General features: G+C 39.0%; 1 protein-coding gene across 3 annotated transcripts in view; it reads left to right on the top strand.

The window, feature by feature from the left end:
- The first annotated feature begins 486 nt into the window (after nucleotides 1–486).
- The window catches only part of SLC4A7 (solute carrier family 4 member 7), a 94,010-nt gene continuing 74,235 nt past the window's right edge, over nucleotides 487–20,261 (top strand). For 2 of the 3 annotated variants that reach the window (XM_060180457.1, XM_060180456.1), the window contains exon 1: nucleotides 489–758. In XM_060180457.1, the coding sequence (XP_060036440.1) occupies nucleotides 711–758 (48 nt within the window). In that variant the 5' untranslated portion in view covers nucleotides 489–710. Of the gene's footprint in view, nucleotides 759–20,261 lie in introns of all 3 variants that reach the window. The other variant, XM_016185657.2, reaches the window with a different exon arrangement.

The following is a 20,261-nucleotide window of genomic DNA, read 5'->3' as shown; positions in this document are numbered from 1 at the left end:
AACATCAATGAAAACTGCTACTGGGAAAACCAATTAAAGGTCAGTCAAGATTTTTACCTCTCAGCAAGATAGCTCACTTGAGAAGGTGCCTGCTTTCCCATGCACAGGACACAGGTTTGAATCCCGCCTACACTGCACCGTTTCAGTGCTGTGAAGGTCTTTCCCTTTCTTTCAGCAAAGGGTAAAACCCTGGGCTTATGACAAAAAATAAGTAAATAAGTAAAAGTACAAAGGGGGCAGGGTCGGGTCGCCTGAGGGGGGAGCTGGGGCTATGCCGCTGACTGGCTGGGACAAATGCCCGGCCGGCTTCCTTCCGTCCCACCTCGCGGAGGCCTGCAGGCGGGTCCGACCTTGCCAAATTGGCAGGGGGCGTGCCGCGAGGGGCGTGGCCACGCGCGCTCACGTCACGCCTGCAGCCCCGCCCACGGCCTCCGACGCGGCTCCCTCTTCCTCCCCCGGCTGGTCCTCCCTCTCTCAGTTCTCGCTCCACGTTCCGCGCTGCGGCCTCGCTCTCCGGCGCGCGCGCCAAGCTTCGCGGCCACCGCTCACACACGCGCGTCTGCGCCGGGCGCCGGCTCTCCCTCCCCGCGCGCGCCTGGCGCACGGCCGCACGTTCGTTTTCCCTCGTGCGCGCGCGGGGGGTCTCGGTGGCGGCGGGCGAACAGCGCGCGGCAGCTCCGTAGCGGCCGCAGCGGACTAGCCAGCGGGCCATGGAGGCGGATGGGGCCGGCGAGCAGATGAGACCGCTACTCACCCGGGTAAAGAACTGCGTGAGGGTGCCCGGGGCGGTCGGGCTCCGCGGCGAGGGCTGAGCGCGGGGCGGGCGCCGAGCGAGGCAGACAAAGGCGAGAGCGCGGCAGGCGTCGCGGTCCGGCCACCTCGCCCCGGCCCGGCGCCCCTCGGCCGCCCTGCGCGCCGCGCCGGCCCCTTTGTGTGTGGCCGCCCGGGGCGCCGGTGCGAGGGGGCGGCGGCGCCGGGCTGGCCGGGGCCGGGGGGTGGCTGCCGCTCGCATCCCCTGCACGGCGGCGGCTGGAAGCTCCGTCCCCGCGGGGGCGCCGCGGTCGTCTGCCCCTGCTCCCCCGGCTTCGCGGCGCCTTGGCCCCGGACTTGCCCCCAGCCAGTCGGAAGCCTCATCTTCTCCCCGAGGAGGAAGGCGGCTCCACCTGTTCTCCCCAGCCTCCGGCCGGGGTGAGGAGCCGGGGGGCGAGGCCCCCGCGGAGGGCGGCTGCGCTTTGTTGGAGGAGGCGGTGCTGCGGCCGCATGGACGCGTCGGCGGCCGGGCTTCGGGGCTTCGGGGCTGGGCCGCCGCCGCCGCTCCCGGATGCCGGCCCGGGCCCCAGGCGGAGGAGGAGGAGGAGGTGGTGGTGGTGTCCGCAGCCCTCGGCGTTGCTGCTGCTCCGCCCTCCAGCTGCCCAGAAAACCCGCTTTTTTATTTTATCTTCTGTTCCCGGAGACACGGGACGGGAGCGCGTGGACTTTCCCAAAGACCCGAGATGCGGATGGCGCTGCCCGAGCTCCGGGAACCGACTTCCTGCTTCCCAGTAGAAAGCATGTGTCCCCACCGCGGCGCGGCGACTCTTCTTCCTTCGTAGTTGCTGGCTCAGAAGAGGACGTAGACGTGTAAAAACAAACAAACAAACAAACAAACAAACAAACAAAAAAGATCCTCCCCCCCCCTTCCTCTCTCTTTCCAGCCTTTACTCCGGGACCGGGGGAGGGAGGATGGGGAAATTTGGGAGAAAGTGGTAGGGAAATTTTTCCAGTTCTTCACTGTTCATAGCAAGGGAATTGCCTCTCACGTGTTTTTATTTAACGCCTTCTCATCTTTTAAAGAATTTTAAGGCCTTGGAGAGTAGGCGCTCATGATTTCAGCCTGTGCACGTGGGGAAGAGCTTGAGTCTCCAGACAGTGAAGTCATTCAGTCGTGGTGGGGGGGAGGTGCAGGGGTGTCTTTCAGTATGACGGCGACGGGATGCTGGAAGGAGTCTTCTGTGATTCTTTCATCCTGTGTATCAGATACAGGCTGGGAGGTTCTTAACTTAGTGACTGCAGATTGTCAGTGCAGAACAGTAAAAAATGAGTTTTCATAAAGCAGAAAAGAAACTGAAAAATTGATAAATCAGTTATTGCCGAGTTAGTGAACAGACATATCATAATTCCATTGCCTTTCAGTTCGTTCATTTTTTCATTCATTCATTCATTCATTCAAAGGTTTACTTAGAATCTGCTCTGTAGTATCTAGTGTGACAGAACCAGTTCTCCAGTAGAACTTATATTCCGGTGATGGAAACAAAAATCATGGCACGGTCGGACCCGCCTGAAGGCCTCCCGCTTGGTGGGTTGGAAGGAAGCATGGCATAGGAATCACTTTGGAAGTCTTTGGGAGAGTCAGGCTCTGCTTTTGTAAACAAGTGCAAAGCAGTAATAGAAATAAAATACAATATGCTGTCATATAGCTTTCTATTAAAAATAGAATGGGAGAATGTGAAAACTTTGCTTAAGCAAAATGTTATGACATGTAAATTGAGAACAGAGGAGCTATTGCCATGACAAGGTTAAATCTTTCCTCAGCATTTTCTCACAAAAATGTAAAATTATGATATAATTTTTTTTACATAACTTCTTTGAATTACAACCAGCTGCTTAGCATAACTAAGTAAGTAGAATACAGTTAATATTCATAAAATACTATCTTAGGTATATAATTATGCAAATTTTTGGAATAAATTTGTGGTGGTTTATATGACTCTGAAACTGGAGCCCATCTGTCTTATGATTTAGGCTTTAAGCCTTCTGCCTAAAATTCTGTAATTATTATTGACTGATTTTGGACTAGAGAAAGTTACTTTACAAAAAGGCAACTTATGCTTGCATTGTTACAAAGATTCAAACTTACCTTTGAATTGACATGTCTTGTTTTCTGGTACAGGTTAGATTCTTATTACTACAACATGAAATAGTTTAGAAAGTTCAAATTTTAGAAATGTTGTAATTTGACTTAAGCAGCAAATGATTTAATACAGTCCTCTTACCACTGAAATTTTGGAGTCCTTACCATGAATTTTGTTGTTATATGGTGTAATATTTATTTACTTACTACCAGAGCCCTGTTCAGCTGTGAGTTACGGATATGCAGGTGGTACCTGGGACCTTTCATGCCTCAGGCAGGAAAGTCTTTTTGCAAATTCATTATGCTGTCTCCCCTGCCCTATTTAATTCTTTTTTTTTTTTTTTGACATTTATCTCCTAAGAGTCAGACACAGGGGAATATAGACAAACTAATCTAATAGAGTCCCAAATTTATTGAATTTATTTTGGCATATGTAGTAAACATAGTTATAGCATTCCTGTAGGTCTTTAGTAGGTTTCTAAGTATTTTCATTGGCATACCTCAGTCTTACTGCTTACTTTGAATCTCTGGGCCTCTGTACATGAAGCTCTAGTAAAGGGAGAGACAGAAATCTGTCATCTGTCCAAGTGAAAATGTAGGACAATTGAGTTGGATTGAAGAATTGCTGCTTATTTGGTAGTTGAGACTGCAAGGCACACAGGTTATCTTCTAAGAGAACTTAGGGTATGAAAATTGGACCATTTTGTTACTCCAAACTACTTGTTACTTGAGTAGGTTAAAATTGAAACCCAACCTAATCTGATGAATCTGGTTTTTTTTTTTTTTTTTTTGCTTAAAGTGGTGGGTGGTGTTCTAACCAATATATTCTAAAATTTTGGTTGTTACACTTGTCAGCATCCTGTAATGGGTGATTTTCTTCCCGTCTTTCTTTTAATAATTACTTATTCCCTTTTGTTGCCCTTGTTTTATTGTTGTAGTTATTATTGTCGTTGGATAGGACAGAGAAATGGAGAGAGGAGGAGGGGAAGATGGGGAGAGAAAGATAGACACCTGCAGACCTGCTTCATCACTTGTGAAGCGACTTCCCTGCAGGTGGGGAGCCAGCGGCTCGAACCGGGATCCTTAACAACATTCCTTGTGCTTTGCGCCATATGTGCTTAACCCGCTGAGCTACTGTCCGACTCCCTCTTACCTTTTTTAAAGTGGTTGGAATCTGCAGCTGATAAAGTGGACCACTTACATAATAAGCATACAGGTGATTCATACAGTTAGTACTATGTATTAAGCAGGGTGACTTTTGATTTATAACTTAACTCTGATTATTTTCCTGTAATCATTACCTAAGCACACAGCATGTTCAACTTTGCAGTAAGCTTGTATCAGTAATAAAGATCATTGTTTATATAAAAAGTACAATTAGATGCCCCCTCACTTTTGGAATCAAAAGAATGTTTTATTTCTGTGCAAAGGAGGTAGGTGTTCTAACATGGTAGCTTACAGTAAATTTTGCCTTTGTTGTGTAGTAGACAACTTCATGTATCTTGTTGAGTGATACTCACTGAATTTTACAACTTGGGAAGACTTTTAGGAATAATTGTAATAATACATGCCAAGGTGTCTTATTTGGCAGAGTGTTCTTTTTCCTGAGGGTGGAAGGCTGGAACACAGCTAGATTTCTAAGTTTGTTACTTTGTTTCCTTCGGTTAGGTATTTTTTAATGACTGCTCTACTAGAGGTGTAATCAACCAATCATTTTTCCAGTACATGATAGAAGATAATGTAATTAGAATGTAGATTTGCTTTTTTTTTTTTTTTTTTAATCTGGAACTGATATATCAGTATAGAAAACTTCTGGTTTGGCTGCTTTTAAGTAGATTCTCAAATTTCTTTCAAGGGAGTTACATTTCTTTTTTTTTTTTTTTCCCCTTTCATTTATTTATTTATTCCCTTGTTGTTTTATTGTTGTAGTTATTGTTGTTGGATAGGACAGAGAGAAATGGAGGGGGGAGAGAAAGATAGACACCTGCAGACCTGCTTCACAGCCTGTGAAGGGACTCCCCTGCAGGTGGGGAGCTGGGACTTGAACCAGGATCCTTAAGCCGGTCCTTGCACTTTGTGCCACCTGTGCTTAACCTGCTGCGCTACCACCTAACGGGAGTTACATTTCTTTAGTAAGCTTATTTAGGTAGTTTTTTTTTTTTTTTTTTAATATCAAAGTGAAGAGTAAAGCACAATTCCTTTTTTCTATGGAATTAAAAGATACTTTGATTTAAATGTTTTTTTGTTTCTTAGTAGAAAATGCTATATGGACAAGTATCATTTAGCTTTCATTCTGTTCACATTATCAGGTAATACAGAATCATCCTTTCCCTACCACTTTTCTGGATTCAAGGACTGCGTTTGGATCGTCCTATTTGAAGATTTTGAGCTGTATATTACCTCTGATGAGGAACTTTGGAAGGAGATATGTCACTGAAAATGGATTCATATGTGCTTCTACTCTTATTTTGTTTTGGAAGGAAGTATAGATTGCTTGCTTTTAAATTTTGTTTTAGATACAGAGTCAGAGAGGGAGACGGAGACAGACAAATGGACTTCTCAACTCTTGTCTTATGGTGGTGCTAGGGGTTGAACCTGGGACCTCAGAGTCTCAGGCATGAAAGTCTTTTGCATAACCACTGAGGTCTCTTTGGCCATAATGTATGGGATAGAGATTTAATCCAGGATCTCATGAGTGTTCACCACCACTCAAGTTTTTGTTTAATTTTTCCTTTTCTCCTTTAATATCAGAGAGTGAGATAGAGTTGACAACACTGCTTCACACTACCCATGGAGTTCTCTTCATTTTGGCTTTGTTGCTCATGTGCTGGGGCTAAAACCCAGGACCTCACACGGAAGGCAGGAGTTCTACCACTGGGCCACCTCTCCAAGCCCAGTGCTATATATATATATATATATATATATATATTCACGCCCCCCCCCCCCCCCCATTTATTTGTTAGGGAAAGATGAAGAGACCAGAGCATCACTCTGGCATATGTAATGGTAGGATCAAACTCAAGTCCTCATGCAGAACCTCACAGTTGCAAGTTCAGTCCTCAATTCACTGTCACCTCCTTGGCCACACCAATGTTCTTGTGGAAAAATGCTGAAAATACACAGGAATTGATTTAGTTAGCAAAATAGAGGCACAACACAAATTTGTGTAGTGGACTCTTCCCATCGAATTCCATGGTAGGGTTGTATATGTTTCTGTTTTTTAAAGTTTATTTATTTTGAAAGAACAAACCCCTGGGGCTAGGAAATAACTCACTGGTAGAGTGCACATTCCTGGATCTGTGGAGTATGCAATTTTTTTTTTTTTTTGGAGTGTGGAATTTTACCTTATATTACCTTCATTCTTTCCTTTCCTCTCTGCCCACTTTCTAAAGTAAAATAATGAAAAAATTGGCCTTTGGATATGGTATTGGGCATACCTTGGGTTGTGAATTCATTCCTCAGTGCTGCATTAAAAAATATTTTTGCTGCTGTGTCCAGTCAGGGTTTCACCTTCAGACGCAGTTTCTTAAGTTCTGCCTATAGATGAGATCATCAGGTAGTCATCCTTATCTTCTTATCTCACTTAGCAGGATTCCTTCAGGTTCTAAGACAATGCAAAGGAGATGATTTAATTATTGCTATTATTTTTTTTTTGCCTGCAGGGTTATATTGCTAGGGCTCAGTGCTTGCACTATGAATCCACTACTCCTGGAGGCCATTTTTTCCATTTTGTTGCCCCTGTTGTTGTTAATGTTATTGCCATTGCTGCTGCTGTTGTTGGATAGGACAGAGAGAAATGGAGAGAGGAGGGGAGACAAAGAGGGGGAGACCTGCAGACCTATTTCACCGCCAGTGAAGTGACCTTCCTGTAGGTAGGGATCTTTCCATCAGTCTTTGAGCTTCGTGCCATGTGCACTTAACTGCTTTAACCCACTGCATTACCGCCCGGCCCAGGATTTAATTATTTTTAAACAACTGAGAAGTAAGCCTCTGTGTATAACACCACAACTTTCTTATTCATTCATCTGTCCATGGGCATCTACTTTGCTTCCAAGTTTGGGCTTGTGTGGTATTTTGCAGCAAAGCAAAAGATTCTGGGGAAGAAAGGAAGGGGGTGGAGAGGGTTAGGGTTCTGGTGCATGATGATGGAAATGGACTTGAATTGGAAGTGAGTTTTTGCAGACACCTAACAGGGAAATTAAAATTTTACTCATATGCCTACAACTTTACTCTAAGCACTAGACCCCTAATAAAACGATACTTTAAAAATACATGCTAAGAAGGAGCAACTAATAGAACACAAGATATGTGAGTCCCTAATAATACCATCATACTTATTTTGGATTATTTCTGTAAGATCTCACTTGAGTGACCTTACTTTCTGTCAAGTTTAAACCACTTATTTGGGATTTTCTGTTGCTTTCAAACCAGTATTTTAACTCATAATACACTGTATATGCACTATTCTCTTATGTTTGAAAACTCATTTGGTAAAGTTAAACTTAATACACTATGAATATGAAATGCAAAAATTGTGACTTTGTTAATTCTAATTAAGCCGACCATAATTTAAAAAATTTTGATATGAAGTTAAATTAGAAATTTCCATTAAAAAGTTTCCATTCTATTTCAGTTTGGCCACTAGGATATTATCTTGATCTGGAAAATACCTTTTTTAAAAAAATCTAACCAAGCTAAGCAGGGAAGAGGAAGTTGTGTCAGGAAGGGAAGGGTGGTGATAGAATTGCCTTTGTCTTTACTGTATCAGGTACCCCTTTAGGGAGATGAGATGCAAAGTCTCTCATTAGGCTTGATGGGGAACCTGGACAAGCCCTTGACTTTCAAGGACCCATTCGGAATGCCCTATGTGGTCTGCTATTCCCAGGACCAATCATGGTAATCCTGAATATATCACCATTTCAATCTAATATCTCTTTCCTCTTAAACATTAATCTTACTAGCCTATAGTCATGCGTAGGGGATCCTCTGATCTACTTATGAGATTATTTTTATTTTTTTTGTTCTGGACAGTCACACTTTCATAATCAGATTTGTAACACATTTATATTATATGTATATACTGTTGCCTAATGTTAAATGTATGTATTGCATTCTAAAAATCTTGGATATTAAGATTACATGTTGCATGTTCAAACTATTGTATTTACTGTTGAATGTAAAACATTAATTCCCCAATAAAGAAATTAAAAAAAAGATTACATGTTGTATTAAAATAAGAACCAACTTTCCTAATCTTTGTAAGAATTGAGTGTATTTACATGTTAAAATAGGACCTCTTTTAATAATTTACAGTTAATTTAATAGAATTCACTTTTCTGGTACCATTGTGAAACATCCTTTTAAATATGCTTTGTTTGCTCTGTATAAAGGTATATCTATCTTGGTGAATTATGATGCATTTTCTTTTATTTACTTATTTCTTTACTTTTTTAATTTCTTTATGGAGAATTAATGTTTTACATTTGACATTAGATATAATAGTTTCTACATGCATAACATTTGCCATTTTTCCATATAACAGTACAACCCCCACTAGGTCCTCTATCTTATTATTTTATCAGAGCATTGTTCAGCTTTGGCTTGTGGTGGTGGTGGTGGTGGTGGTGGTGTGGGGATTGAACCTGGGTCATTGGAGCTCTCAGGCAAAAAGAGTCTCTTTGGATAACCATTATGCTGTCTACCTATGATACATTTTAATTTACTTTGCTTAGAAAGTGCTCTGGATTCTGTGCTAATATTTGGATTATTAATGTTCCTAGAAGTAACATATCATTGTCCCATTAAAAAAAAGAAAGATAACCAAAGGGATGAGCCTGAAAAGCCCATGAATTCCTTGGAACTGGAAAGTTTTTATACCTGTATGCATTCTGTATATAAAAAACAATCTTTATATTCAGTTCTCGAAGGGGCGGCCAAGGAATGCCTAGTATATAAATTAACTCAGCTTATTCTCTTGCACCCCCCCACCTCAAGTTTAAAATCTAGTCTTTCCTTTTCCTGAAATAAAGGACAATTATTACATGTACCCTAGTGCTTGCTAAAGTTCACTTTGCATAATGCTGTATTAGAAGGAGACTTCCTTTCTTTTTTTTTGCAAAGGAATTACATTGAGTAGACAAGTAATTTTTAGGAATGTCACATTATTTACTTTTTGAAGATCTATGATACAAAATGATATATTTAAAACTTAAATTCCTAAAATAAATACATTGCAATTTGATGGAGAGGGAATGCAGCTTATGAGGTCAGACTCTTGATGGTTCTTACAAAATATCAATCACTAATGTGTCTTATTATTATAGGTTTAAGAAAGCAAATCTTATTGTGTTGATAATTTACCTTGTTACGGTAACAGGAGATTGTAAGATGTATCCCTTAAGAAATTGCTTTGTAAGCAACTTGATAGGGCACTGGTTAAATAATAATGTTACATTTACACAGTGGGATATTACAGATGAAATGAGGAAGATACCTTTTTGCTGATGTGGAAGAGATCTAGGATATTTGATTTTAAAAAACAAGGGTGAAGCAGATATTTGTCTTTTTCTTTAAGGAGAGTAGGACAGGATACACACACACATGCACATGCACATATCCTTATAGAAGTAGAGAGTAAGAATATATATTTGTATTTGCTAGTACCTGTATAAATACACTGGAAAGGAAACAATCTAATAAAGACGGTTGCCATAAATAGTATGAAGGAACGGGATTGGGAATAAATGTCAATGTATATCTTTACGTAGATTTGATTTTGAACCATATAAGCATATTATCTCTTCAGTAAAACAGAGAGGTGAATTCTATATCTTAGTGCCATGTGTTAACATACTCACCTACTTAATGAAATAGGTATATAAATAGTCTAACATTAAGAACTGGAATTTTCATGTTCTAAAAGTTTCACATAAACACCAAAAGCTATTAGTACACTTCTGTCCATAAAATCACACAGTACATGTGTGCTTAATGATATTAATGCAGGGGTCCCTTGGAAACTTTGAGTTTGCATGGTACTGATAACTTAATACTCCTCATCTTTAATTCTTATTTATTATTGGGTAGAGACTGAGAGAAATTGAGAGGAGAGGGAGAGAGACAGAGATACTTGCAGCTCTGTTTCACTCATGAAGCTTTCTCCCTCTGGGTGGGGATCACAGCCTTGAACCTGGGTCCTTGTGCACTGTAGTGGGTGTGCGTAATCACAGGCACCACCACCTGCCCCCTCTTCAATTCCTTGGAAAACAATGTGGGAAGAGACTTGAGGTTGGCTGCTGTTAGAAATGAAGTACTTTCAGCAAAGGAAATAACTGATTATATGTATATTCTTGAACATAAACTTTGCCTTTTTGATTTTCTACTTACCCTTGAGGCCCATACATATTTCCAAAGATAAAATTACGCTATATGGCAATACTTTGAGAAGATATCACTGTCAATTTATATATATTTTTGTCTCTAGGTTTTTTATTATCTTTATTTCTTTGATAAAGACAGTCACATATCAAAAGGGGAGAGGAATAGAAAGAAAGAAAGAGGGAGCCGGGAGGTGGTGCACCGGGTTAAGCGCACATGGCAAAAAGCGCATGGACCAGCATCATGATCATCATGGTTTAAGCCCCCGGGTTCCCCACCTGCAAGGTGAAGCAGGTCTGCAGGTGTCTATCATTCTCTCCCCCCTCTCTGTCTTTCCCATCTCTCTCAATTTCTTTGTCCTATCCAACAACAATGACAGCAATAACAACAACAATAAACAACAACGGCAACAAAAGGGAAAAATAAAAAAGAAAGACACCTGCAGACCTGCTTCACTTGTGAAGCTTTCCCCCTGGAGGTGGGGACTGGGGATTTTAACCCAGATCCTTGCACATTGCAACCTGTGTTCTCAACCAGGTGAGCCACCGTCCAGCTCCCTTAATTTATATTCATATATACGTATATACACATTATATATGTTCTTTATTATTGGATAGAGACAGATTGAGAGCAGAGAGGGAGATGAGAGAGATAGAGAGACACCTGTAGCCTTGCTTCACTCATGAAGTTTTTCCCCTGCAGGTGGGGACCATTGGCTTGAACCCAGGTCCTTGTCCACTGTGAGTGCTTAACCAGGTGTTCCACCACCTGGCCCCAATTTATATTCTTCATGTTATACTCCATGTAAAATGCCTGCCCTTAGATTTAAAAAACAGCTAAAACCAAAATGCTTTCCATTTTGCCAATTTTTAGAATCCAGTGATTTGGTAAAGAGAATCATTTTTTTCCTCTCTTGAAAGTATATTTATGTTGACTCTAAACCCCAGTGGTAATCTGAGACATCACAACATCTTATATGAGATAATGGAGTTCCTTACTAAAGGAGTAAGGGTATCATATTACCCTGTAATATTGCTGTGGGGCAGATTAATAACAGGCAACTTTGAAAAAGCCTGCTGTGGCTAATGCATTTTGGGCACTTGGCATTCCTGTTACAGATAGGAGCTCACAAGTAGAGAGGATTTCAATAGTTACCTAGTTCATACAGTTGGTGACTAAGTCTGAGATTGAAACCCATGGTTGATGCCAAATCATTGTTCATCCCCTTTTCTTTTATATCTGTTAGTCTGGAGTGAAACACGCATACAAATCCCTGTTTGCTAGTACCATTTAACATTAAACATACTAGGTTACTTGTATGACATTAAAACTATATTTAGGCAGATAATTGAATTAACTGTAGTTTTATTTTAGATTTAGAAACATTACCATGACTGGTGAATTAGTTGTTAGTATGGAAATTGTTTTTAATTTGATGTTTTCTAGTTTTTTGGGGGGGGTTCCAATAAAATTTTTCTGGATTATTCTTAAATCCTCAGGTAAATTTTTTTTTTTTCAAAATTACCTTTATTTAATTTATTGGATAGAGGCCGCCAGAAATTGAGAGGGAAGCGGGTGATAGAGAGGGAGAGAGACAGCTGGAGACCAGGGGCTCAAATCTGGGTCCTTGTGTATTATAACATGCACACTCAGCCAGATGAGCTACTACCTGGCCCCTCATGTCATTTAAGTTGAACACAGAACATTCAATAAGTATCTGTTCAGTGAATGAAGGTTTAAAGTTGAATATGCTTTTAGTTAATTGTTTCATTAGTCAATTAATAAATTAGACAGTTTTTGTTTGTGGTGTTGCCATTAAGAATGATTTTACACTTTCCTTAATACAGCTGCCAGAAGAGAATGTGTCTGGTCTTTGTTTTATTAAGGGAAAAAAATTGAATAGTGTTTGGATTGATCCCAGATCCAGAGTACTTGGCAATTTTTTTTTTTTTTTATTTAAGAAAGGATTAATGAACAAAAACATAAGGTAGGAGGGGTACAACTCCACACAATTCCCACCACCCAATCTCCATAACCCACCCCCTCCCATGGTAGCTTTCCCATTCTCTAGCCCTCTGGGAGCATGGACCCAGGGTCATTGAGGGTTGCAGAAGGTAGAAGGTGTGGCTTCTGTAATTGCTTCCCCGCTGAACATGGGCGTTGAGGCAATTTTTTTTTAAGCTAAGATTGTAGGCAAGTGAGTATTAAGCACCATTAAAATAAAATTATTATAACTTTTTTTAAAAAAAATATTTATTTTTGAGAGAAATGCAGAGAGTGAAACAGAGGGAGAAAGACAGAAACATCACAGCACTGCTCAGCTCTGGCTTATGGTGGTGCCGGGGATTGAACCTCGGATATCAGAGCCTCAGGCATGAGAGTCTGTTTGCATAACCTTTATGCTATCTCCCCCGCCCTATAACTCTTAAGATATAATCAGGTGGGGGGGGGTAGATAGCATAATGGTTATACAAAGAGACTTTCATGCCTGAGCCACCAAAGTGCCAGATTCAGTCCCCCCACCATAAGCCAGAGCCAATATGTGCTCTAGTAGAAATATATTTTCAAAAGTTGTAAGCACATGAATTTATTGTGAAATAGTACTTTGCTTAATATATGTGTATAATATTTACTTTTTGAAAATTAGTGACTGTTAGTGTTATCATAAAGGACCAATAGTAAGGAAAGATTTCTCAAACTTAGATATGTCAATGTATATATATGTATCACAGTTTTAAACATGTATACCTCTAAACACATGTTTAAAACTGTTATTTTATTTGGAATTACTACTTTTTTCTTTTTCTGGCATTATTTTTGTTTGATAGTACAGAGAAATTGAGGGGCGAGGCAGATAGAGGAGAGGGACAGACACCTGCAGCCCTGTTCCACTGCTTGTGAAGCTTCTCCCCTTGCAAATGGAGACTGGAGACTTGAGCCAGTTCCTTGCATATAGTAACATGCATGTGTATGCTTAAGTGCTTGTGCCATTGTCTGGCTAGAATTGTTACTCATGTAATAGGGTTTTTGTGTGTTAGTTGACTATAGCAGCACTCAGTTCTAACATACAGTGTTGCTAGGGATTTAATTTGAAGTTTAATGCATGAAGCCCCATGCATTATTGCTGTACTTTTTTTTTTTTCTCAAAATAGTTTTTTTTTTTTTAATATTCGTCTGCTTTCACTTTCATGATTTAGAGGTTTATAGATTCTTCTTTCTGGACACTGCTTCGTAGCCCATGCACCACTATTTGTGCAGATGCTCTAACCACACTGATTCTGTAGAATTCTTTCAGCTATAGTCTAGACTGATTTGTGTTTTGTTTATGACTTCCCAGATGATGTTCAGGAGGAGCTTCCTAATCCAGTTGCTCATACACCTTTAGCAGTATCTACAGAGTAGTGTCTTGTGAGCCTTTTATATCTGGGCAAGTTGTTTTCTTTTTGTTAGCAATAAGGAATTTACTAATTGATTTTACTCTCTTGTTACATATCTGTAGAGTGCTTTTGTTCTTTTTTTTTTTTTTATTTACTAAATTAGGAAAGTCTTTAAGTATACAGAAATCCAGGATCTCACTTTCGGAGTAAGACCAACATAGCTTAGTTGAGATCCTGGTGTGACAACTACAATGTGGGTTTCAGGGTTCTGTGTCCTCCTTTATCTACCATGTGGCCATTAAGTAACAAACATTTTCACATTTCATATTTCTCATCTATAAAATCGAAATTATAACTAGGTATTTTTCAAGATCAGGGAAAGTAATATACCTTCACTGTATAAAATGCTAAATGGTCCCTTTGGATACTTGTTATAATCACCCTGTATTCATATGAAATAATCTCAAGTATGTTTTGCACCAAAGTAAAAGAGGTGTTCAGATCCTGGAACATGATGGCAGAGGAGGACCTAGAGAGAGTTGAATTGTTATGTGGAAAACTGGGAAATGTTACACATGTACAAAGGACTGCATTTTACTGTCAACTATAAACCACTGATCCCTCAATTAAAAAAAAAACTCAAGTAACAGAATTTTAAAAGATTTGGTATAGTGTTGACTAGAGCAATGGACAGAAAGAAAAAGTCTTGACTTCTTAAACCTTGACATTGGGGAGTTTACATTGGGTAAGCTTTAGTCTCCTTCAATCCTATTTCTTCTTTGTTCTCACACTATCATATTCAGAACTCTTGTAACACCAAATTCGTGGGAGTTTTCCTATAGCAAGCAATTCTGATACCATTTAAAGTATCCTGTGATTTAACTGAATTCTAATACTATTAATTCTAGCCATTTTACAACATTTAAGGTCTGATCAGTTTTCTTTTAAAATAACATACTGCCCATTAACTAGTTTTAGAGATTTGTGTATTTTAAAATCTTTTTATTTGTTCCAGCTGTAGAAAATCTTTTAATTAATGTATTGTTTTTGACAGAGTGAGAGAAAAGCAGAGTACACCTCAGCTCTGTCATGCATTTTCTTTTGTCATTGAATTTTCTACATGGCATAGTTTTGTTTTCTACAACAAGTGTTTTTAAATAGGGATAGGCCTTCTGGTATGTTACTATAACACAAAGGCTACCCTGTAGTTTATTTATTTATTATTTTTCATTTGTTTTACAACAGGGTACTGCATATCTTTGACTTATGTTGGTTACTGGTGTTACTGGGGATTGAACCTAGGACCGCAAAACATGAGTATCTTTTTGCATAGACATTATGGTATCTCCCCATCTGGACCTTCTTATTCTTTTTTTTTTTTTTTTTTTGACCTTCTTATTCTTGACTTAATGCAGATAGCTGAGATTGTGGGTGACTGAATTTTGTGCTGATCAGATTTATATTTTCTTGTTACTGCTAGAATTCCAGACTTTAGTCTGCAGAGTATTGTAGTGAAGAAGAGTTAGCACACACTACAGTGGAGTAGGTGTGCATAGTTTTGTTATTCTGTCCAGGCATGATAAATTATAATCTATAAAGAGTTCAGAAATTTTAATTAATTTTAATTGTCACTTTTTCTGTAATCTACAACAGTAAGAATAGACATGTGTTTTGAATGGTTAAGATGAATTGCCTGGAATTTTGTTATATTCCCTACATATGCATATTGCATATGCATATTGCATATGTAGGGAATGTATATATATACATACATATATATATATACACACACACACATACATATAGATATTTAAATCATTGGATCATTAAGTGATTAGAGATATTTAGGAATTTTCTGTTAACTTCCACTGACTTCTGTTGGGCTAAATAGATTTCATTATAAAAATGAGTCCTAAAGGGATTAAAATTGCCATTCTATTTTACAAAAATGTGGTTTATTGAAATGTCATCATTGGAGGAATTTTAAGCTAATTTGGTTTATTTAAGGAGGTTATATTTAGATTTTTGGTTAACCTTTTTTGTGGAGTGATTGATATTTTCTTACCTTGGTTTTTCAAGCTTATTCAAATCTTGATAAAAACAAAAGTAATTTGATTAGAAATCTAGGATATTTCAGTATTAAGAATTACACTACAAATGTGGGACCTCAAGAACTAGAATTCATTTTGGAAGTCTGATGGAAAGAGGTGTGAGATAGGTTGTAAAGGAATTAAAAGTGGAGGTTAAATTTCATCATTTTTGGTCCCAGTTGAAAAATGTCAGTTGCTCATTTTACATAATTGGATTCACTCAATTTTCACATGTTAACTTGTTTTCTGCTGTATTCATTTCACAATAAAATGTCTCAAAAGGTGAAGTGACAAGTATTGAATAGATTAGGCATAAAGTTTTGTATAATTTCAGTGCTTCCTTAGTTACGATTGTGAGTTTCAAATAGTTTTTGGGACAGGAAAGTTTTTTTTTTTTGTATTTTTTATTAGTGAATTAATATTGGGGACAGGATAGTTTGAGATGGTTACTGGGGTTTGCTGGTTCTCTTTGCACCAGCAGTAGGAGAAGTAATCTGATTGGGGTATAAATCCATGGTCATTGAAAAATATTTTATACAGAACCAAAATAGTAACTTTAAAAAAAAAAAAACCCCTGCTACACAAGAGCAACGTACTATTAAAATTTGACTCTCTGGACTGGGTAGAAATAATGCATAGTTTAATGCCTTGATAGACTCTAGTGTCACAGCTTTTACTTTGGTTTGTCCTCTCGAGATAAGCTTGATCTGTGATCTAGAACCTAGGATCAGTTTTTCACTTAATGTGTTAATTGTGCTTGAAAGTAGGCAGAGTCCGGTCTTCATGCAAGCAGAATTTCACCACTCCCAGTCTGCATTTACATTCAGATACACCATAGTAGCACTTGAATTTCTCCGGATACCATGCTACGTGGCTTCTGGTGTCAGGTCTCGGAACTAGGCTGCATGTATGACAGGGCACAAGCCCTACTTGGTGAACTGTCTCTCTTGCCCTGTTTGTTACACTTTTAAAATAGTACTAAAAGGGGCCAGGGTGGTGGTACACCTGGTAAAGTGTACACCTAACTCTCCACAAAGACTGGGGTTCAAGCCCTGGTGCCTCACGGGGGGGGGGGGGGGGGGGAGCTTCACAAATAGTGAAGCAGCACTGCAGGTGATCCTGTCTTGTTCTCTCCCTCTTTATTTCCCTTCCCTCTCAATTTCTCTCTGTCCTATCAAATACAGTTTTTTAAAAAAATCTTTTAAAAAGAAGCTTTTAGAGAGACATCTGTATACTTACTGTGATGTAAAATTTCCTATGGAATTCTATAATAGAAAATATAGATTAACATTTGGTTATTTTCTTTCGGAAATAACACAGTTTTTCATTAAAACTTGAAGTCCAATTTAAGGAAGCTCTTTACATTGGCACTAGACTCCCCTGCTTTTATTTTTTTTCTTATTACAACTGGGGCCTTCTGCATTTGCTTTTCCTGCTCATGAGCCAACTTCTTCATTCTGATAGAGAGGGGCACACAAGGAAGAGCACCTACAGCTTTGGAGTTTCTCCTGGTGCTTTCACAGTATTTTACAAGAAGCAGGATGTGAAGTATGTAAATATTTTATGTATATGCAAATAGTGGAACAGCCTTTATAGAAGCAAGTTTATGAGAGAGTGGGAGGGAACCAAAATATCACTCTGGCGCATTCATTGCCTTGAACTGAATTCAGAATTTCATCTTTGAGAGTCCAGTCCAGTGCCTTAGCCACTGAGCTACCTACTGGCCCAAACCATGTTTATTGTATAGAGTATCCCTTGAACCTCATGAATCCACTGTTTCCAGTAGCAGTGGAAGGTAAGAGATGGAGAGGGAAAGAGAGACAAGGAGAGACACCCCCACTTGTAGGGGGATTTTCACAAGTGGTGAAGCAGTGCTTCAGGTGTCTCTGTCTCTCTCCCTCTGTCCCCCTATCAGTTTCTCTGTCTCTAGCCACTAAACAAAATATAGTAAGAAATGAATTCTAATTTATTTGTGAAATAAATGTTTAGAGTCACCCATTCTCATGAAATACACACACACACACCCCCCCACACACACATTGATATCTTAAAATAGGCTTCAAACTATAAATTTTGAAATTCCATTTCTGGAAACAGTAAGAAAAATTTATATCTTCACTGCAGTAACATTTATTCAATAGTATATATAAAGCATGCACATTGCAAACTATACTTCTGTACTTAACTACTTTAGTATGTAAATGAACTCTTTTATAAGTTCTTTCCCTTCTTTGAGGCTTACTTATTAGTGGGGCACAGGAGATGCTGGGGGTTGGATTTGGGACTAAATCTTTGAGTATAACATTTTGTCCACTGTGCCACTTCTTGGGCCCTCTTACATTTTAGGATTATTTTTATTTATTGAAAGGTTGAGCCAGAGTGTTATCCCAGCACGTGTGCTGAGGATTAAACTAGGAACCTCATGCCAAAATTCTACCACCAAGGCTAAACTTTACCTTTTTTATATTTAAGATTTTTTTCTGGCTAAAATTAAATTATCAGGCTTTTTAAGAAAATATTTTAAAATATTCTATTAATGAGAGGGATAGGAGGAGAAAGAAAGAACCAGGCATCACTCTGGTACATGTGCTGCAGATGATTGAACTCAGGACCTCATGGTTGAGAGTCCCAACATTTTACCTACTGCACCACCTTCTGGACTACTGATCAAACTTAACAGAGATGCAAATTTCTTTGCCTGTACGCTGGCATCTATCTTCACCATAAATGAGAGAAAGGGCAGCATTTTTAGTTATAGCCACTAGATGGTGATCATATACGTTTGAAGACTAAATTCTAGTGTACTAGATTTTTTTTTTTTTTTTTTTCATACAGCATTGCTTAGCTCTGGTGATGCTGTGGATTGAACCTGGGTTCTTGTAGACTCAGGAATGAAAATCTTTGCATAACTATTACGCTGTCTCCCTAGTCTGTAATAGAGGGTTGACACAGAATTTGTTTTCCCAAATTAAGCGATGTGAACCAAGAAGTGATGCTTAGCAGTGGTGGAAGGTATGGATTATCTTGACTGAAACATGTTTTTAAAAATGACACAAGCTGTGACCCAGGAGGTGGTTCAGCTATGTCAGTAAGAATGGTGTTCTGGTTGCTTATTTCTTCTATATCTGTGCCTTGTGAAAAAAATTTAAGAAAATTGAGACTATTTTACTCTATTGGCTATTTGATTAGAATATTTTGAGCAATTTTTATTTACATATATTTACTTTTTTTTAATTCCATCTGATAGATGAAGTTTGCTGAGCTGTTAGTGAAAGTTATCTGTCTTACTTCCATAAAGTTACTGGCCATTTATGTGTGTGTGTGTATGTGTGTGTGTGTTTTACACCAAAGCACTGATCATCTCTGGCTTATGATGGTGCAGGGACTGAACCTGGGAGCCTTCGGCATGAGAGTCTCTTCGCATAACCACTATGCTATCTACCCCTGAGCCATTGATATTTCTCAAAGACATTACTTGGTTCAGATTTTTCTCAAATTTTCTGTTTTTGCCTTTTAAAAAGTTTCTTGTATTAAAAATACTTCATTCTATCTCTGCATACTGTATGTGTTCTCTTGCCTTCTATCTTGTCTCTTGATAGGATTAATTGCTTTAGAAAAATGTTTGGTTTTAAAAAACAGGATAAAAAAATTGTATCAATTTTTTACAGTCTATGATTTTTAAAAATTTCTTTATTGGGGAATTAATGTTTTACATTCAACAGTAAATACAATAGTTTGTACATGCATAACATTTGCGTTTTCCATATAACAATACAACCCCCACTAGGTCCTCTGTCATCCTTCTTGGATCTGTATTCTCCCCACCCACCCACCGCAGAGTACAATATGGTACTTTGGTACAATATGCCAGATTTTTTTATTTCTTGATATGCCCTAAAGATCTCTCATTTCCCATATTATAAAATACTATTCAAAATTTAAAGTGTTACCATTCTTGTTATTGTTATTTTAATAATTATTCATTTTGTGGAGCCGGAGCCTCACATTTGGATGATTTCATCGATTGTCACTGACTTTCCATTCAGATATCCAGACAGCTATCATAGCACCTCGATGTCTTCTGGCACGAGGGCATATCCTATTCGATGCTGGTGGTTCTTAAGTTTCTGTCCCTTCTAGTTACTTTTTTTTTTTTTTTTTAACCAGAACACGACTTAACTGTAGCTTGTGGTGATGCCAGGGCTTGAACCTGGGACTTTGGTGCCTCAGGCATGAAAGTCTGTTGCATAACTATTTGTACTATACTCCCTCCCCACCCATAGTCTTTAATCCTGTCAGATTATGGCTTGATGTTGACAACTTTGTTTCATTATGTTGGTCAACTAAACAAGTCTTTGCATGATGTAAATAAGTATTTTCCTTCAGAATTTCACCTTTTTCTTCTTGCACAACATTTTAAAATGTCTTCATGTTGTTACTATATTCTTTGCTTCCCATTCTTGTATACTGTACTGGAATATTTGCTAGAGAGTTTCCCCATACATTTCCCAGGATTTTTTTTTTTTG

Source organism: Erinaceus europaeus, chromosome 21 (genome assembly GCF_950295315.1).
Source record: "Erinaceus europaeus chromosome 21, mEriEur2.1, whole genome shotgun sequence".
Classification (NCBI taxonomy): Eukaryota; Metazoa; Chordata; class Mammalia; order Eulipotyphla; family Erinaceidae; genus Erinaceus; species Erinaceus europaeus.
The sequence above is the reverse complement of the archived record's forward strand: the minus strand, read 5'-3'. Positions and strand labels throughout refer to the sequence as shown.